The sequence below is a fragment of the Nelumbo nucifera genome, chromosome 8 (genome assembly GCF_055504915.1).
Source record: "Nelumbo nucifera cultivar China Antique chromosome 8, China Antique-T2T, whole genome shotgun sequence".
Lineage (NCBI taxonomy): Eukaryota > Viridiplantae > Streptophyta > Magnoliopsida > Proteales > Nelumbonaceae > Nelumbo > Nelumbo nucifera.
In genome coordinates this window covers 31,464,553-31,483,849 of record NC_142656.1, presented here as the reverse complement: position 1 = coordinate 31,483,849, position 19,297 = coordinate 31,464,553, and the positions used below count along the sequence as shown (strand labels likewise).

General features: G+C 35.9%; 1 protein-coding gene across 2 annotated transcripts; it reads right to left on the bottom strand.

Moving 5' to 3' along the window:
- Window positions 1-622: 622 nt before the first annotated feature.
- Window positions 623-18,285, bottom strand: LOC104603142 (uncharacterized). Of its 2 annotated transcripts, none has more exons than XM_088893951.1 (4): window positions 17,812-18,285; window positions 17,627-17,724; window positions 1,011-1,080; window positions 623-923 (listed from the first exon to the last, which is right to left on the bottom strand). In XM_088893951.1, the coding sequence occupies exons 1-3, from the start codon at window positions 18,119-18,121 to the stop codon at window positions 1,027-1,029; spliced, it is 462 nt and encodes a 153-aa protein (XP_088750077.1). In that variant the 5' UTR covers window positions 18,122-18,285; the 3' UTR covers window positions 623-923; window positions 1,011-1,026. The 2 variants fall into 2 exon arrangements, with proteins under 2 accessions (XP_088750077.1, XP_010265384.1); XM_010267082.3 differs by having other exon boundaries at window positions 623-931; window positions 17,812-18,283.
- Window positions 18,286-19,297: the final 1,012 nt, after the last annotated feature.

Here is a 19,297-nt window from a genome sequence, read left to right as displayed (position 1 = left end):
GCTCACTCAACCATTGATAATAGCTCTGTTGCGTCTGCACAAATTCTATTTGATTAATGTAGAGGGTTGAAAAGGATGACAAAAATAGATAATAAAGTCGGTACAATATTAGATTACTCAGAAAGCTACGCTGACTCACCTTGGAAATGAATTGACTATTTACAGTCTGGATCTGCTGGATTCAGTTTGCTGTAGACAGTGCCGTGCATTCAATCAGATCCATAGTCTAAACATCTGTCAAAATAGAGTTCAAAATCGTGTTTATACCGGTCTCATAGCTTTTACAGCCGTAAATTGGGAATATTTCCGTGATATTCCCAATGCAAAGCTGCAAGCGCCACTGCAGCTGTGCATTGGGAAGTGGGAATATCTACATTGTCATTCATGGGAGATATTCCCAATGTGTGGGCTGCAGTTTCCGGTTGGGACATGTTGGCAGCATATTATTGGTAGCAGATCCTTATTCCATTAAGCTATGTTTGGTTTGAAGGAAAAGGTAGGGAAAGGAAAGAAGGAAAAACATGTACAAATCTTATATATATTTCCGTGCCTTTCCCTACCTCGCAAGCCTCCCAACCGCTTCTTGACAAGTCTCTTAAAATTGTCTTTTCAGTAATCTTCGTGATACAAACACTTTGAACCTTGCTTTATATTACATATAAAAATAATTTAACAAGTTGTCAGGATTCACAAGCTCAGTCTCTCTTAACAACTATATTTGGTGCTTGTTCAATTAAAAACATGAACAAAATGATTAATACAAATAAACCACCTCTGAGGAGATGCATGGTTTACAATACAGTAAGCAGACAGCACTCTGTTAGCTGATTGGTTTGGACGAAGATCCCTTCAGCCAAAGAAATTTCTGACCTTCCATCTTTTAGATTTACTACAGATTGTTTCTAATGCACAACCTCCTTGCCTTGAAGCCCTGCATTACAAAAGTATTTCAAGTTCAGAAAGCCTGATAATCATGTCCAACCAAACATGGCTCTAAAGTGGCATATCACCTGTTGAAAGAACATATTAAACACTCTGCCCCTTGCCAGCTAACTCTTTTGTTTTTGTGTCTTGACTTTCCTGCGGCCAGTCAATTCTTAGACATTATTTCATCAACAGAAGATGAGCTTAAACCTCATTTCTTACAAGGAAATAACCATTAGATTCCACTAAATCAGTAGGAGAAATTTGAGACCACTTTTTTTCCTTACTACTTTATAATTGCAACGTAACCATATCCAGAAAGTTGTGCCTGGACTTACCTGATCAATAATATTTTTTTGATATCTTTTGAAGGGCTACACAACGGGGGGGTAGCCCATCCCCCAACCCAGGTGCAGGCGGGATTCGATCCCAAGTCACTGCTACGATCAGCAGGAGACCTTACCAACCAGCTGGTTGGCACCTTGCTACCTGATCAATAATATTTGTATGGTGCATTTGGAAAAGGGTTGAAAAAAGAGGAAAAAACTTGTGTAATAATATTGCTTTCAAGTATGAAACAACAGTCCAATTAACGGTCAGTAATGATTTGATGTGTAGATCAAGGAATAAGAATATAAGGTCATGGTATTCATGATATCCACCCAGTCAAGAAGCTCAACTTTTAGATATTAAAATCCCTGTGTATGAACATCAAAAATTTTCTTACAGTCTGAAGGTCCCATGACTACATTCAGTTCTCTGCTTTTTCTAATTTTCAATAGATATAAAATTGAAACTTATCCAAAGCACTCAACCAATTATCAACTATACTTTTACGTGCTATTTAGAGTTCATAATTAGATTATGCCTAGAAAGATGCACCATTGCACTAATATGTACTGAAAATGCCAGACCAAGAATTGCACTAATATGGACTGAAAACCCAAAGCACTTTAGTATTGGCAGATCCGGGTGTAACTGGAATGATACGATATGCCCAATTCACCCCTCGATACATTGCAAAACTTTGATCCTTGATGAGGATCACGGGAACAACCTTTCTGCACAATTCCAACACATACCATTTCCCTTCCAACATTAAGTATATACTTCCGGCTACATGTTATTCTTTAAAATATGTAAAGACACAAGAATCTTTGTTGAAGCATTTCCACACATTTACTAATGCTATTTGTCCAACATGTTGGCTAAACCACCCATAAATTATTTCTTACATAAATCTACAAGCTTCAGGACTTGTACATTGTAAATATGGTGATCTTAACATCTTAACTCGGGCATTCATCTTTTAACACAGGTGCTATTTGGATTGCCCAATTTGAAGAATTTGAAGTACATTGGGCATTCAGGTTCAAGCGCACTGAAAATTTCACAAATGCCGACCCCAAGCTGACCCAAGTTTACAACTACCTTTTGGCACACTTTTAGTGCAACAGCTTCACTAAAGCCTCACTGAAGTCTTAACATTATATGTATACATATATACGATGGGACCCAACCTTTCCCATCTATGAATAAACTAAAGAGAAACCCAATAGGTAAAAAAATTGTGCAACAAATATAACATAGATTTACCTAGAAGATGAGTTTCACCTAAACAGTTTGAAGATAATAGATAGGGTGAGCAGCAACCCCTCATATTATTTTATATTAGGGCGACCATAATACAAAGGAGGAAAGACATAAATACCCCTAACACTAAAAGAACATAAAACAAATACAAAAAATAGCATAATGACAAAGTAAACCACACTCCAACACCCCCCCTCTCAAGTTTCGTCATAAATATCATTCCTAGCTTGTAACAGAGCTCAACTTGGCACGCGGGCAGGAACTCCTTTTGTAAGGATATCAGCCAACTGGTTTGAGGAAGTGATGTGAGTACAAATTTCACCAATCTCGACAATAATACCCCCCCATCTACTGTTATCCATCTTCATTCATCTCTCCTCTTCTTCCTCCACAAGAGGCTTATGCCTCTAATGTTTGAAACTACGCCTCACACCTCCAAGCAGTGAAACGCCTCATGTCATGCCTCCATGTTTTAAAACATTGGTTTACATCAGGTTATTGTATCCTTGTGGCCAAGGTTCAGAATTTTTATATCAATAGACATTTCGCCATGAGGAAATAGAGAAATATTGCAAATCTTGATAAGATATTTGGGAACTTTTAGAAAAAGAAAAAATTGAAAATGAACATATATACATTTAAATTTTTATCACATCAATAAAATGTTTTTCTTTACAAAAACTTATAAAAGAGTTTAAATGTTTAATTATAAATTTATAGGGTCTTATCATAATCAATAATAATTAATGAAAGGTTTAGATGTAATTACATATGGACTGTTTAGCAACTAGACGGACTCAATCATAATTTAGAAGAATATAAAGAAATTTTTACAATTTACAAATTAAAAACTTGAAGCTTAAGTTATAAATGTGTAGAATAGAAGGGGGAAAACTTCGGTTTCACTTCCTCTCCTCAATTCTCCAAACTGCAACTGAGCTAAGGAGCCTATCAGCCTACAACAAACAGAAGATTTGGGTTTTTTGAATGTAAAAGATAGCAAGTTATACACCCGAAGCTTGAAGGCGAGTTAAAGCTCACAGAATTGGCCTTCCAAAGCTCAAGTCTTCAGGGTTTTGGAGAAGATGGATATGGGATTAGCTAATCAAGGATTCAGTTTCTACAATTCACACTCTTGATCCCATACATTTGCAACTTAAAATGAGGAAAAAGGTATCAAGACAAAAATTTATTATTAAATCTCGAGTCTTGACCGGAAGGTAAGTTTGAAAACTGCAATTTTTTTTCGATCAATATGGAAAACTCTGCAATCTGTGATGCTCTTTTTCCCTCTATATACTCTTCTCTTACTCTCTTATTTCCTTTTTCTCTTTAATCTGAATTTTTCCTTACTTTTATCATATGCTCTAATGAATTTCGTTTCTATAGTCTCTATTATATGCATGCAACCCGTCTGTTTTCTTTTTCGAAAAATTTAAGCAATATATCATTGATACAGGGGAAAAACGATTTCAGGATGGTTTCACATTGCCCCTAGCTATTTTCCTATATTTCACAATATATCAGCGATATTACAAACTTTACTTGTGACAAGTCATTTGGTTGCTTGGAAAGCAACAGCTATGGCTCATTCTACTGCTAAAGCAAAAAATTAAGCCATGGCACATGGTGTGTCAGAGATGGTATGATTCCAATCCTTGTTCGAGGAACTTGGGGTTGACTACGACAAGCCTATAATATTGTATTGTGATAACCAAGCTGCTATTAACATGGCTCGTTATCCAATATAACGTGACAAAACAAAGCATACTGAAATTAACAGACATTTTACTAGAACACATATGGTTTCTAGAGAGGTTTGTCTCCCTTATGTTAATACAGACAGGCAGCTGGCTGATGTCTCCACCAAAGGAGTTATCAAAAACAAGTATCGTTTAGTTTTTCAGTTTATGGGCCTATTATTGTTTCTTGTTGGGCTGTCTTTATTTAGTTTTTATTGGGCCTTGTAATATAGTTATTAGTGGGCTTGGGCCTTTATTTATTTTTATTTGCAGTTCTGTTCCAGTCAACTTATTAAGGGCAGTTTGCAATATTCGGTTAGAGGAGTTAATACAAAAGTTAGGATCTCACACTGAGACATAATTGGACTAAGAGTGTCTTTCTCCTCATTCTCTTTTTCTGTTTTTCTTCTTCCACTTTATTTCTACAATCTCTACTTGATTTCTGCACCGTTTTTACTTATTTTTCTTTGACATTTTGTTGCTGAAACATCATTTTCTCACATAAACCTTAGACTGATTCTAGGTCCCTACTGAGTGATTCAGGGCTTTCTCTCTCTACTTTCTTTTTATCTTCTCTCTACATATGCAAGCAGTTGTTACAGCAATCAACAACCCACAAGTTCTTTATCAGAGTCCATCCATCATCCTAAAGGACTGAAATTGGTATAGGTACGTAATTCCTTAGTATACATCAACAACCCAAATTTTCTTGTATCAGCCATTTATTCCTTTTTTTTCAATAATTTGCCATTTCTTCCTTTTGACCAAACCATATCCAATTGCCCTGATATCCCCCCCCCCCCAATAGATTGTGGTCACCTTTCTTCATACAAAATTTTACTTCAAAGTCTACAAAGTTCATTAAAAAATTCCATCCCTAAGCACAGTGTTTAAATTTCATGTTTTTATATACCAAATTTCACCTAGAAACCTTTCAACCCCAATCAATCCTTGTATGTAGCCACTAACTCATTCCTAACCCCTACTACAGCGGCAGATAATGGATGGGATTCTGGGATTCTTGCAAGGACTACAAGAGCATCTCCCTGGAAAGCTATTCAAGCTATTTTTCCCTTGTTCTCTCCCTGGATAAGGTATGATGTGCACTCAGGTAACCTCACTAAATTTTGGGAACATATTTGGGTTGGGGACTCCGCTTTGAAAGATCAATTTCAAGGCCTTTTTGCTATCTCTACCATGAAAATTGAACCAATTTCCTCCTTCCCTTGTACCTTCTAATTCACCTTCTGGTTTTCATTGGAACCTGGGTTTGAGAAGAGCTATCAGGGACACAGAGTTAGATTGTCTTCAGCCTTATTATCCGTTTTGGATGGGGTTTTCCTTGCTCCAACAAAGGCAGATAATAGAATCTGGACTCTCACTCCTTCGGGGTCCTACACTTGTGCCTCCTTCTTTAAGGCCCTATTACCCCCCTCTCCTATTGGTTTGTTCTTCCCGGTTAAAGAGGTGTGGTGTCAACCTATTCCTCCTAAGGTTGGGAATCTTTGTTGGGAAGCCTTCTTGGAAAGAATTAATACAGGGGGTTTACTTCAAAGAAAAAGACCCAATAGATGTTTATCTCCTAACTGGTGTGTCCTCTATAAATCTGATGGTGAGTTTGGATACCACTTACTAATTTCTTATCAGTTTGTTAAAGGTATTTGGGAATGGCTTACTTCTTTGTTTGGGTGCAGGTGGACCCCAAAGGGCCAAGATCATGTGGAGATGTGTTAGGGCTGCAGTATGTTGGACTGTTTGGGAGGAGAGAAATTCACGGATTTTCTCAGATAAGGAGAGAAGCTTGGAAGCAATCTTGGAGAGTATCCATGTTAGGGTGATACATTGGTTGAAAACTTTAGAACTGTTTACAGACTTCTCAGTTGATCAAATGATAAGAAATTGGAAGGAGATTGCAGATTCAGCTCCGGTGAAGAAGACCTCAAGTTCTTGTTGGACACCTCCACCTCAAGGGTTTACCAAACTGAATTTTGATGGAGCAGCATGAGTAATCCAGGGCCTTCCGGAATAGGGGGAGGGATAAGAGATGAAAAAGAGAACTTGTTAGCTATGTATTCCGGCCCAATTGAGGTGGGTGATTCTCTAAGGGCTGAGATTCTAGGAGCTCTTGAAGGGATCTAAAGGGCTAAGGACATGCATATTAAAAAAACTGATCATAGAAGGTGATTCTGAAATTGTGGTGAATTGGCTAAAAGAGGATAGCTCTAAGCTCTGGATTTACAACAATGAAAAGAGGAAGTTTAAGTGGCTGACTAAGGACATCGAAGCTCATTGCACATGGATAAAAAGAAATGCAAATTCCTTGGCAGATGGGCTAGCTAGACAAGGGGTGAACAAAAACTCTCTCTTTTGGGCTGTCTTGTAAGTTTTTCATGGTTTGGGTGTACATTGGTATAGTAGGGAGTTAAGATTCTTTAGCTCCTTTTCTATGTAACTTCCTAAGTTCTCAATTATTAATAAAATTTACTGTTATTGATCAAAAAAAAAGAAAAACCCTACTACAGCTAATCAATTCCTCTTAAACTCATCCTTGGCTCATTCAAGTCCTGTATCAATTTGGTACCAAGGTTGTCAATCCCACATCAATTGGTACCAGAGCAAGCAATCCTACATCGATTTTTTTTTTGTTTTTTTGATAATTCAATCCTACATCAATTCCGTACCAAAGCAGTCTGTCCTACGTCCATTGGTATCATAGCTAAATGAGTAGTCACCAATTCACCATTTTCTCACATTGGCCAATTGTATAGGCCCAAGGGATCTTCTAATCAATTATATGGATATATTAGTTGACAATAATTGATCTTCCAGGTCTACAATCAATAACTTCATTTTCTAAAGCAAACCGGTGGTATCTTTGGTTCACTTATTTGAGGTGGAAAAAAACAGATCTAATAATGTAGAGAAATACCAGATTTCAAGGGAGAGATATGACCCAAGAATTTTTATCGAGGGAGAGGATAATACTTTTTTAGAGTGTGACAAAAGAAGAGAAGGAAGTTTGAGAAGTCTGAGACAGGGCTGGAGTTGCAGGATGACTGCCCTGTTGAAGAGGGGAAGTTGAAGGGTTACTCGAATGAGGAAGATTGGGGGGAGGGGAGATACAAGGGGCAAAGTGGTAATTTCAAGTGGGACCAGGGCTTTAATTAATAGGCACGTGGCTGGAGTTGGTAAGGATAATATGAAAAGGCGCAGTTTAGAGGATGAGAGTTTAAATGAAGCTCTCAAGAGGATATTTGAAGGGTCACAATGTTCAAATGAGACCTTGGGTGCTGAGAGTAGGGACCACTCCCTGAGATCAAGATTTAAGAGTATTTGCAGTGGTTTTAGGTGCAACAACTTAAAGGTAGGCAAAGGAATCGGTGCCAAAATTCTGCAGTTGAAGAGGAGAAAGAGAAAGAGGGATTCCCACAGGCTTCGAACTAGCAAGGTCTCGTTCGAATTGGTGCCAAAATTCTGCAGGTCAAGATTGGGTTTGAGTCTTCCCTAATTGTGACAGCTTTGGAAGAAAAACGGTGAGCTTGAAGAACAAGTAAAGTCGAGTTATTGGAAGGAGCTTCGTCATCTTGCATTTGGTGAAGCTATTTCTGTTCTAGGAGGAGAAAAGTGTTGGAAGATCGGAGAAGTAGACAAAGATTAACCAGAAAAGGTAGGACTATTTGTTTTGGTTCTTTTGTGGTGGAAATTCATGTTGATCCGCCTCAAGTGGGATGGTTGGCTTCATCTGACTGGGATTCTACTAGGGTTGAGGGAGACAGAGGAGGAAAGGAGGCTGGGTTAGAGAAAGAAGGGGAGAGTGTGACGAGGGGGAGGAGAGAAAGTTTTCAGAAGGGGTGGAGAGAAGGGAAGGAACTTGAAGGTAGGGGTGTACAATCGATCAGTTTAGTTCAGTTAGAACCAAGGACCTAACCGGCTATTCGGTTTGACCATTTTATTCAACCGAACCGACCCTAACCGGGCCCTAATTCCACATAAATGCTAAACATCCAACAAGTAATGAATAATTAATAATTAATAAATGTTATTAATTAAAAATTAAAATGGCCCCAAAACCCAATGGTTTGAATTAATTAACTATTATTAATTAAAAGTTAGAATGGCCCCAAAGCCCAATGCTTTTAATTAATTAGCTATTATTAATTAAAATTAGAATAGGCCTAAAGCCCTATGCCAATGGAGATTTGCCGAATTGGCCATTATTCACAAACAATTAATGATTAATGAACAATTAATAATTAGTCTAAGTTTTAATTAACTATATTATTAATTAAAAGTTAGAATAGGCCCAAAGCCCTATGCCAATGGGAAATTGTTGAATTGGTCATTATTCACAGACAATTAATGATTAATGAACAATTAATAATTAGTCTAGGTTTTAATTAACTATTATTAATTAAAAGTTAGAATGAGCCCAAAGCCCAATGGGGAATTGCCAAATTGGCCATTGGGAAATGCAATAATTAATTAGCATAAAGTATTAAATAGAACATTAAATATTTAATATACTTCATTAAATAAAAGCATTAACTGTTAAGCCAACTCTAGAATGTCCCAAAAACCAGCACCAAGGACTTCTTTTGATATTCCAAAAACAAGAGGATATTCCATAATTCTTTTGCCACATAGTAAGGTGATTTGCTCCCTTGCCTTCTCTTCAAAATTTCTTCTATTTCTTTCTTTCCTAACTTCCCAACAGACAGAAAAAAGAATGCAGTTCCATGCAATATTTGCATTGACATTTCCCCTTACCATTGGCCGCTTGGAGAAAACCTCCTCCACCAAATTGGGAAACCACCTCCCAGACTTGAAGATCCCAAAGAAAAACCCCAAATGAACTTGGAAAATAGACATTTAACAAGCAAATGATATTAATTAATTAATAAGTTAATTAACTAATTATGTTAATAAATTAGGAAAGTTTTAACAAAAATAATAAAAATCAATATGAATTAACGCAAATCTATTACTGAACTTCAATTCATTAGTTTAAAATCCATTTAAAATATTAATAAAAATTAGTATAAATTCAAACAAGCTTATCTAATAAGAATTAATAAAAAACTATTAGTTTTCATAATAATTTTACTAATTTAAAATCCATTTAAATTCCTTTTAAAGATAATAAACTTAACTAAAATTAGTAAAATTACAATATATCTATATAAAAATAATTAATAAAAATAAAACTATTAATTTTAATTAATAATAACTAAAATCCATTTAAGTTCCATTTAGAAATGATAAAAATTAGTAAAAGTTCATCTAATAATAGATAACCCAAAAATAATGCTTGGGATGGACTTGGTCTAGCTTGGCTCAATTGGGAATGTCATAAAGTCCCTTCTGCCCCAATTTTTCTTAACAAAGTTTGTGCATCGCATGGGTCCTAACTTTCACAAGAAGAAGAAAAGAAATTTCAAAAAATATAGGAACCAAGACCATGATGAGGTAGAAGAAGAACCTATTGATTGTAAAGTAAATTCTAAGTTCTTCCTAGTTCCTTGCTTATTGGTTCAAATTTTGAAGTCTTCAAGGGTTCAGGACAGCATACACCAACATGTCTATTGATTGAACCCTTCGGGTGGGAAATGGATAGGTTGGGTTGGATTTGAATTGAAGGCCAACCCACCCACCAACCACCTACATTTCTAATATGTACATGGGTTGCAACCCAACCTAACCCATGTTGACCCATTTCAATATGTCAAATTATGTAAACCAATCTTTATTGAGAGAAAAAAAAAAGGCTTTGGATTTGTCTTATAGTAACATATGTCCTTACCTAATTGCATAGGCAGGCTGGGTGACAAGGGGCGCCTTGTTGCCTAGTCACCTAGGGGGTGGATTTTTTAAGTAAAAAACATGTATCCCAGGGCAGTTCCCTAGGTTCCATAACCATATTTCCTTAATAACTATCCATAATTTTCATAAGAAAAGTATAAACTTCATGTTAAAGTATGGGAAATCAATATATTCATGAGAAGAAAAAGAAGGATAAGAAAATTCAAAAATATAGGGGCTGAACCCTTATTTTTGTTATAAGAAATGAAGAAAAGAAAATGTGGAAGAAGAAGAAAATGTGCCGATTAGACAAAATATTAAGTTTTTCCTTACTTATTCATTCAAGTTTTGAAGTCTTTGAGGGTTCAATACAGCATTTGGCAATGTCTGTGTTGATTAAACCCTAACAAATAAGAAAATAATAAAAAGAAATTAGTGTATTTCTTTATCAGCAACACAGAAATGATTTCATTAATAATAGAAAGCAAAATTACAACAAGAGGTTGTGGAAAAAAGAAAAACACAACTTCGGAAAAGCTGACCCAACCCAAGAATTATAATTGAGCCCAATACAAGTGAGTTCTTTGTACCCCTTGCTTGGCTAAACCATCTGCCAGACTGTTGGCAGTTCTCCTAACCCATTTAACTTGGATTGTCATGTCTTTTGATAGCCATTTAAATCACCTGAAATCATTCCTTAGGTGCCATGTCACCCCCTCTCCCTTCTTCAGCCAGTTCACAATAGTTCTCGAATCACCCTCAATGATCAGTCTATCAATACCCAAATCATTAGCCTTCTCAACCCCATATACTACAACCAGTAGCTCTGATCTAACCACATCACCATGTTCAGCTAGGGATGCAAACGGATTGGATCGGATTCGAATCAAAGTATATTTGAATCTGATCCAACACTGTTCATGTTGGATCGGATCTGATAGGACTCAATTTGAATTCAAATCCTATCGGTAAATCAGATCTTTGATCCGACTTATTTTCTTAAAAAATTAATAAATTATTAAAAGAAAAATAAAATATACTAATTTAAATAAAATGAAAACAAAAAATACAAGTATTTTTTAATTATTTTCATCATATATATACATGCTTTTTATAAAATAAATAAATAATATAACAAGTTTATAAAAATTTAATATAAAAAATATATTTATAAATAAATAAATAACATATATATGTGTATTATAAATTTATATTTATAAACATATAATATATATTGGATCAGATCTTTTCAGATCAGATAAGGGGTGATCCGAATCCGATCTGATTTCTGATCGGATCCCATTATCCGATCTAATCTAAAGATCCGAACATGGGTGATCCGAATTCAACCAAATAGGATCTGATCCCAGATCGGATCGGATCATGATCCGATCCATTTGCATCCCTATGTTCAGCAAGTCTTGAGTATAGGGCTATGATATTTCCTTCCTAATCCCTAATGACCCACCCCTCACCCCATGCTTGAGGGGCCAGGATTGCCCACACAACTCCCATCAAAATTCAATTTCCTCCAACAACAAATTGAGGGTGACCAGTCCGCAACAGTTTTGTCTTCTGGATGATGATGCAGCAATTACACCCCAAGCCCTGAAAAAATCCTCAACCTTAAAATCTGAAAAAATTTCAGGCGTTTTGCCCAATGTGCCACTCTTAGAGTTATGACTTCCACCAAGGCTTTCTTCTTTCTTTTTCTTCAAAGATTCTTGTGTTACTTTCCTCTCAAACTATCCAAAGCACCATTGCTCTAGTACATCTCCCAAAAATCTTTTAGTGCAGATAAAAGAAGTAGGGCTAAACTATCCTTCCAAACTATTAGGAGAAAACCATCTACATCCAAAGAGAGAAGAAAACCAATTCCAAATAAAGTTAACAAAAGGACAAGAGATTAGGAGATGAAAGACAGTCTCACCATTTAACTTACAAAGGAAGCACCATCTAGGGGACAAACACCAGTTTGATCTTTTTCTTTGAAGCAAATCAAAGGTATTAAGACTTGCATGGTTTCTTTCCTCTTTTGGTTGCAGGTGGACCCCACTGCCAAACATTCAAAGTTTGTTTAGCCCTTCATTCTTTGGTTGCCAAACAAAAGGGGAAGGATAATGTGGAGATGTGTGAGGGCTGCTGTTTGTTGGACTCTTTGGGAGAAAAGGAACACCAGAATTTTCTCTGAAATTGAAAGAAGTAAAGAATGCCTTATTGAAGTAGTAACAGTGAGGGTGGCACATTGGCTGAAATCTTTGGACCTGTTTGTTGATATTTCTACGGATATGTTGCTGAATAGCTGGCCTGGAGGTGGCAAATTCTGCTCCTATTCGCTCTTTAGTTTGTCTTGTGTGGTCACCATCAGGAAGTGGACTTATAAAGCTAAACTTCGATGGAAGTAGTGAAGGAAATCCAGGTCCTTCAGGTGTGGTCACCATCGCTTTGTATTCAGGTTCCATTGGGTTTGGAGACTCTCTCAAAGCTGAGGTCTATGCAGTACTGGAGGGTACAAGGAAGTCTAAGGAACTGAATATACAAAAGTTAGTCGTTGAAGGGGACTCAAAGCTGGTCTTAAGTTGGTTACAAGAAGGTAGTGGACTTTGGAAATATGCTAATGAGAGGAGGGAGATTAAGTGGCTAACTAGAGGACTGGAAATCAAGTTTCAGTGGGTCAAGAGAACAGCAAATGCATTTGTTGATGCTTTGGCAAAGCAGGGGGTGCGAAGGGATCAAATGTTTTGGGCTGTTCTGTAAATTTTTCCTTTTTGTTATCTTCCCGGAGAGAGTTAAGCCTGTTTATCTCTCTTTGGAACGCTGTAACTAAATTCTTTTAATCTAATGAATTCCAGTTACTGATAAAAAAAAAAAAAAGTAAGGGAGGCAGCTACCAAGGAATTAAAGAAAGACTTACATGAGAACAAACCATCAGGATTAAGGCCCCAAACCTTAAAAATCAAACCACCTTCTCCCAAGACCATTGAATTCAACAAACCTAACAACTCAAACACACTAGGAAATTTAGATTCTCTACGGTTCCTTTTTTTTCTACCCTTAAGGCTGGAAAGAGCAAAAAGTGAAGGTAAGTTCTCACCTAGGGGGAACCCGAAGCATAGTCATACCTGACATGATTGAGGAAGTAGGAAGAATTTTGTGGACAGCCTTCCAAGGAGCAGACAGAGTAACTCTACAAAGACAACCAACACCCCATCCATTGCTTGACATGCCATGAATACTTGCAACAACTTTGTGCCATAACCTCTCGTTCTCTTTGGGGAACCTCCAAAGCCATTTACTAATCGAAGCCAAAACTTTCAACTTGACAATACCAATTCCCAAACCCCCTTCTGCCTTTAATTTCACCTTCTCCCATATAAACACACGAAATGAATATTTTTGTTTAATAATGTCTACTTTATAATTATAATCTTAAAAAATTAAGAACATAAAAGTATTTCATAACACAATGTATAAAATTGCTTGGCGATTAGGCGAGGCGAGCCTCCAAGGGCACCTTGTCGCCTAGACATCACCTAGACAACAATGCCTAATTGGTTCAACCCAAACGTCAAAGTTGGACTTCATTAAAACAAGTTAGATAGAGAATGGAGATAAAGGAGAGAGAAGCCACAACCTAGAGAAGACATATTTTGAAGGAGAGACAATAGGAGAGAGAAACAAAGGAGGGAGAAACATTGGAGAGAGGAGAGAGAAAATATAAGAGAGGAGGGAGAGAAGAGAGAAAAATGAAGGGAAGAGATAAGATAAGAGAGAGAAGAGAGGAGAGTGAAATGGATGAGGAGAGAGTGGAACATATGAGAGAGGTGAAAGTAGAAAGACAGGAGAGAGAGAGAGAGAGAGAGAGGGGGAGAGGAAAAGGAGAGAGAAAATAGAGAGAATTTGTAAAGTCCAGGTGAGATAAAAAAGAGGAATAGGAAGGAAAGATAGGAGAGAGAATCTATGAGATAGAAAATGAGAGTGAAAATTAGAAGAGGGAAAAAGAGAGAAAAACATGATGAGAGAAATAAGAAAGAAGATACAGGAGAGACAAAAGTGGAGGGAAAATTATTCATAAAAAAAAAGTGGAGGGAAAATTGAAAGAAGAGAGGAAAGAGAAAATAAAAATTGAGAAGATGGTAATATACAATCATACATAACTTATTGCATTGACCAGATGGGTACCCATAACACAACCTAATCTAAGCGTTTGTATTTGTCTCAATGGGTGAGTCAACCCACATTTTAGAAGATTGGATTTGGATGGGTCATGTAGGTTAGGTCAAAAATTGCCACCCCCATTGAACCCTAACATATAAGAAAATAATAAAAAGAAACTAATACATAGACCCATAAAATAAAAAAATAGAGTATTAATGTCTAATTTATTATTATAGTTTCAAAAAGATAAAGAACATTAAAATATTTTATAGCACCCTCCATCAATGCCTTGTTGCCTAAACATCACCTTGACAATTATAGTTCTCCTTAATCCTAAAACACTTGGAAGAATAAGTTTGAAATGTCTTTGTTAATAAACTAAAACAGACAAAGGAGTAAGGTATAACCTAAAGAAATCAATAGAACATAGCTTTGTTGAGAAGTATAATTGGAACAAATATACATATATACAAGTACGAATAGATGTGGTTGGATTCTAAAGTTTTCACTAGACTAAAATACCCCATCTCTAAAGTTTGAACCAAAGAAGGAGCAATGGTAAATATGTAATTTTGTTTTCTCATTTAATGCTTATTACAAAAAAGACACAAAACTCCAATCTTTTTGTTCATGATTGTAAAACAAGTCAATGGCAAAAATGTTATTTAGCATTCCCATTTAATGCTTGTTAGGGAAAATACACAAATCCTTCTTTTTGTTCAATAGTTGGAAAACAAACCTCCCTTGAAGTTTTCGACTGTTGCCCAAACCTCCCTTGAAGTTTTTGACTATTTCCCAAACCTCCCCTGAAGTTTGGTAATTGCAATCACCTCCCCTAAACTTCTTGACATAGTTGCAAGTAGACCCCTTTGTAAAATGTCCAAAAGGTATGAAAATGTCCAAAATACCCATGTAATGATTATTGAGGCTGGTTTATACATAAAAAAACCAATATAAATGTTATGAACAACAAAAATAGAGAGCTTAAAGTTGCAATTTTACCTTTGAGCGATTGATATGAAGGGAAAAATTGGAAAATGCATCAATTCCGAAAAAGAGATTAAAAGGGATTGGAGTAGTGATTGATATGAAGAAAAAACTTGGAAAATAAGCATTTTGGTCAAAAGTAACTACATGGGTATTTTGAACATTTTTGTGCTTTTCATTAGTAGATTCTAGCAGAGGGTCTACTTGCAACTGTGTCGAAAAGTTCATGAGAGGTGATTGCATTTACCAAACTTTAGGGGGGTTCAGTAATGATAAAAAATTTTACGGGAGGTTTTAGCAATTTACCTATTCATTTATTTAAATAAAAAAGAAAAACTTGAAAGTACATCTTATGTTCTCAATAGCCAATGTTGGGCCACATTAACCACCACGAAGATATTTTCAACTTGTAAATGGATGAGCAATTTATTCTTTAAATTATTTTTTTGTTTTTTTAGATATTTTTAACCTATTTACCTATTTTCATTGGTTCAGTTCTTGATGATTAAGGTAGTAGATGGTTTTCTCTTCTTTATTCCCACCAATATGGTGGCTTAATTTTTCATTTCCGTTACCCTAAAGCCCACATCATTGGATGGCAAGATATCTGCAAAAGTAAGTGATATTTTTTATAGCAGTTCATTGTAAGGTTTTCAGTGGTTGAAGGAGCTGAAATTGGATTTATCATATAAAAGTTAATTCTTGCAAAGGTAACGGGAATTCAAATAAAATTCTGATGAAGGTAATTGATAAAAATTATTGATTTTATTAATGGACCATAATAAATAAGAATAATAAGAAATTTATTTATTCTCGTTACAAATATTTTATTTGGATATATTTTATATTAATGAACCATAATAAATGTGATAAATAAGAATAATTTTTATAGATGTAGAAATATAAAAAAAAAATTGGAAATATATTATATACTATCATCATCACAAAATTTGTCACGTGCTTTGCACGTACAAAAATACTGTGTGTGTGTGTATGATCAGTAACACAGAAATTAATTCATTAATGGGGTTGTTGAAATAAACGACAAAAACAAGGGAGCTAATCCATCCTAGGTATTACAATTGGACCCAAAACATAGATTGCCTCTGAACCCCTTGCTTCTAAACCATCAGCCAGACTATTTGCAGATCTCCTAGCCCAATTTATTTGGATCATCATATCTTTTGGCAACCATTTGAAACATCTGAACTCATTTCTTAATTGCCAAATTACCCCTTCCCCTTTTCTCAACCAACCCGTAACTGTTTTCGAGTCACCTTCAATGACTGGTCTTTCAATACCCAATTCTTTGACTTGCCACCCTTAAAGTTATGACCTCTATGAAAGTTTATTCGCCCCTTTCTTAAGTTCCTTTCTTCAAGCCTCTATGAAAGTGTCTTAAAAAATTGTTAAGTCCCTTTCTTCCCAAATTGTCCAAACCACCATTGCCCTAATACATCTCCATAATAGTCCCTCCTTTTAGAGCAATTGAAAACAGAATAGTTAAACGACCCTTCCAAGCTATCAGGAGGGGACCACCTGCAACCAAAAAGTGAAGAAAACCACTCCCAAATAAAACCAACAAAGGGATAAGAGATAAAGAGATGAAAAGCAGCCTCATCATTCAATATACATAAGAAGCACCAACTTGGGGACAAGCACCAGTTTGGTCTTTTCCTCTGAAGCAAATCACAAGTCCAGTATATTTATCACATGGATCTTTTGGGATTAATTGGAGGCTATAGTGTAACCTAAAGAGACCAGCAGAGCATGGCATAGGAGCTTGAATATATCATATGTTTTGATCTATTTATGATATTTTTCCAGAGAAACCTGCTGTTGCGCAAATTAATAGATGTAATATTTCAGTAATAAAGGATCAAGGTACTGCATGATGTTCTACAAAGAGCTCTCGAGAAGAAAAGATAGCACATACTTCTCAAACGTGTCAATTGCTTTTCTAGCCAAACTCCAAAAACTATTACAGTAGGACAGAAGAATCAAGTATAAAGTACTGAAGGCATATTACTATATTTGCAATTTTCTTGGCCAAACTAAACATTCGAGACTAATTCGGTGATTCAAATAATCAAATCTTTAACGTTCTAAAGTTCAATGACTAAGCATTGCATTGAAAACGACATGCAGTTACTTATAAGTTATTTCCCTTATTCCTTCACTTCGAAGGATAGTCGTACCTTACGAAACGACCAACCAACTCTACCGATAAGATTTTATAAACACAACAAAAATTAGAGTCCAGATTGTACATAATTTGACTCTGGTTAAGGATTAACAAGTAAAACGCATGAAATCAACATAAATGAGCTCCGAAGACAATTCACGAATAAGAACAAAAAATCAAACCAGAAACTGCCATACAAAAGTAAAATTTAAGGGCGGGGAAACTGAAGAAAACTCACCATTCCCTTGGTTTCATAGTAATCGTTCAATGCCCATTGATACTTCGACTGGTTCAACCCGAACCAGTCCGCCAAATATTTATCTAAGCTCGAATGTGCTGTCGCAGAAACCCCAAATCGTCAACGAAAACCTCTAAACACCAAACGATTCACTAAATTTAAACCCTAACAACACAAACAGTTACCATTTTGCACTTTAACAATGGCATCCGAGAAGAAACCAACCACAGACGAATTCCTCGTCGTCCGAGACTTTTCGAACTGCTGCGGCAGAGGCTGAACCGGGGGTAGAACCACCTTTTTCGGAGACGGAATCTTCGGCGACTCGACAGGTGGCTCAGAGGGTTTCGAAGTGGCCAGAGGAGTAAGAGGGGCTCTTGGAGTGGCTGAAGGGCTGAAAGTGGGTTTTGGGGTCGCTGGAGGAGTGATGAACACAGTGTACCTCCCAACTTTACCGATCATCGGAGGCGGTGTGGCTTCTTTTGTAATCGCCATTACCAAAGCGAGTTTGAACTTCAAAGCAAATGCAATTGCAGAGAGGTGCGACTGTGCGAGAATCGACACACTCGGACGAGAATGTAAAGCAGCAAAGGTAAAGTACTTAGGAGAGCATCTTCCTTTTTTCTTTTTGATAAAAATTTAGGAGAGCATTTTTTTTTTTTTACAGTAGAATCTTCGCTCCTCATTTAAAGTAAATACTTCTTTAATATCACATTTTTAAGTGCTAGAAAACAATAGATAAGTGCTGGAACCGGGGTTATCGACCGAAGCCGATTGGTTAATCGATTGATCGGTTCGGTTAATAGGGTTTTTTATTATTTATAATATATATATATTATAAAAATATATAAATATATAATAAAACACTAGAAATATGTATAAAATATTATATTTTAAATAATAAATAATATATTATATATTATAATATATTTATATTTAATACATATTTATTAATTTATAATATATAAAAAATACAATATATATATATATATATATATATATATATATATAATATACACAAATATATATTATATATGTATACTGATCAGTTCGACTAACTGCCAGTTTTCCATTTTGATTAATCAAAATTGAATCGATACCTTTGAATTTTTAAAATACAGAACTAATTGGTTTGATTAACCAAATTTTTTGTTCAATTTCTGTCGGTTCGATTTTTCTTTTTCACCCAAGTGTCTATTTCCATTTGACAAAACAAGTCCATAATAAGTGAATAAGTCCTTGAAAAATAAAATGGATGGCTTTTTTTTTTGAATTGCTTATAAGAGATTATTGACCCTTCTTTAAAGGATGATAGAACCTTATCATCTTCTCCATTCGAATGTTCAAGAGCAAGCGACAACAACTTAAACAGGAGGAGTTATACAAGACAGGGTAGCTTGGCCCCACGAGTCACTTTTACAGATGATCATTAAGTCCAAAGGAAGGGAGGGAAAACAAAAGAAAAGAGAGTCTTGCCTCTCCGAAGGAATGGGCGTTAACTCCGATCCAGATTATCTGCTAATCTCCTACACTCTCTAATGATGTTCTTCAGCCTCCACAGAATGACGGACCAGTTCTTCAAGCACGAAATAACTAAAAGAGAATCTCCTTCAAAATAAATAGGAAAAGTCTTAAAGTTTTGGACCATATTATGGACTTCCCAAACAGCCC

Coding starts and splice junctions, on each gene's coding strand:
- LOC104603142 (XM_088893951.1), bottom strand. CDS start 18,121: ATGGCGATTACAAAAGAAGCCACACCGCCTCCGATGATCGGTAAAGTT. Junction 17,725..17,811: donor CATTGTTAAAGTGCAAAATG/GTAACTGTTTGT, acceptor TTTCTGCGACAG/CACATTCGAGCTTAGATAAA. Junction 1,081..17,626: donor ACTATGAAACCAAGGGAATG/GTGAGTTTTCTT, acceptor GACTGGCCGCAG/GAAAGTCAAGACACAAAAAC.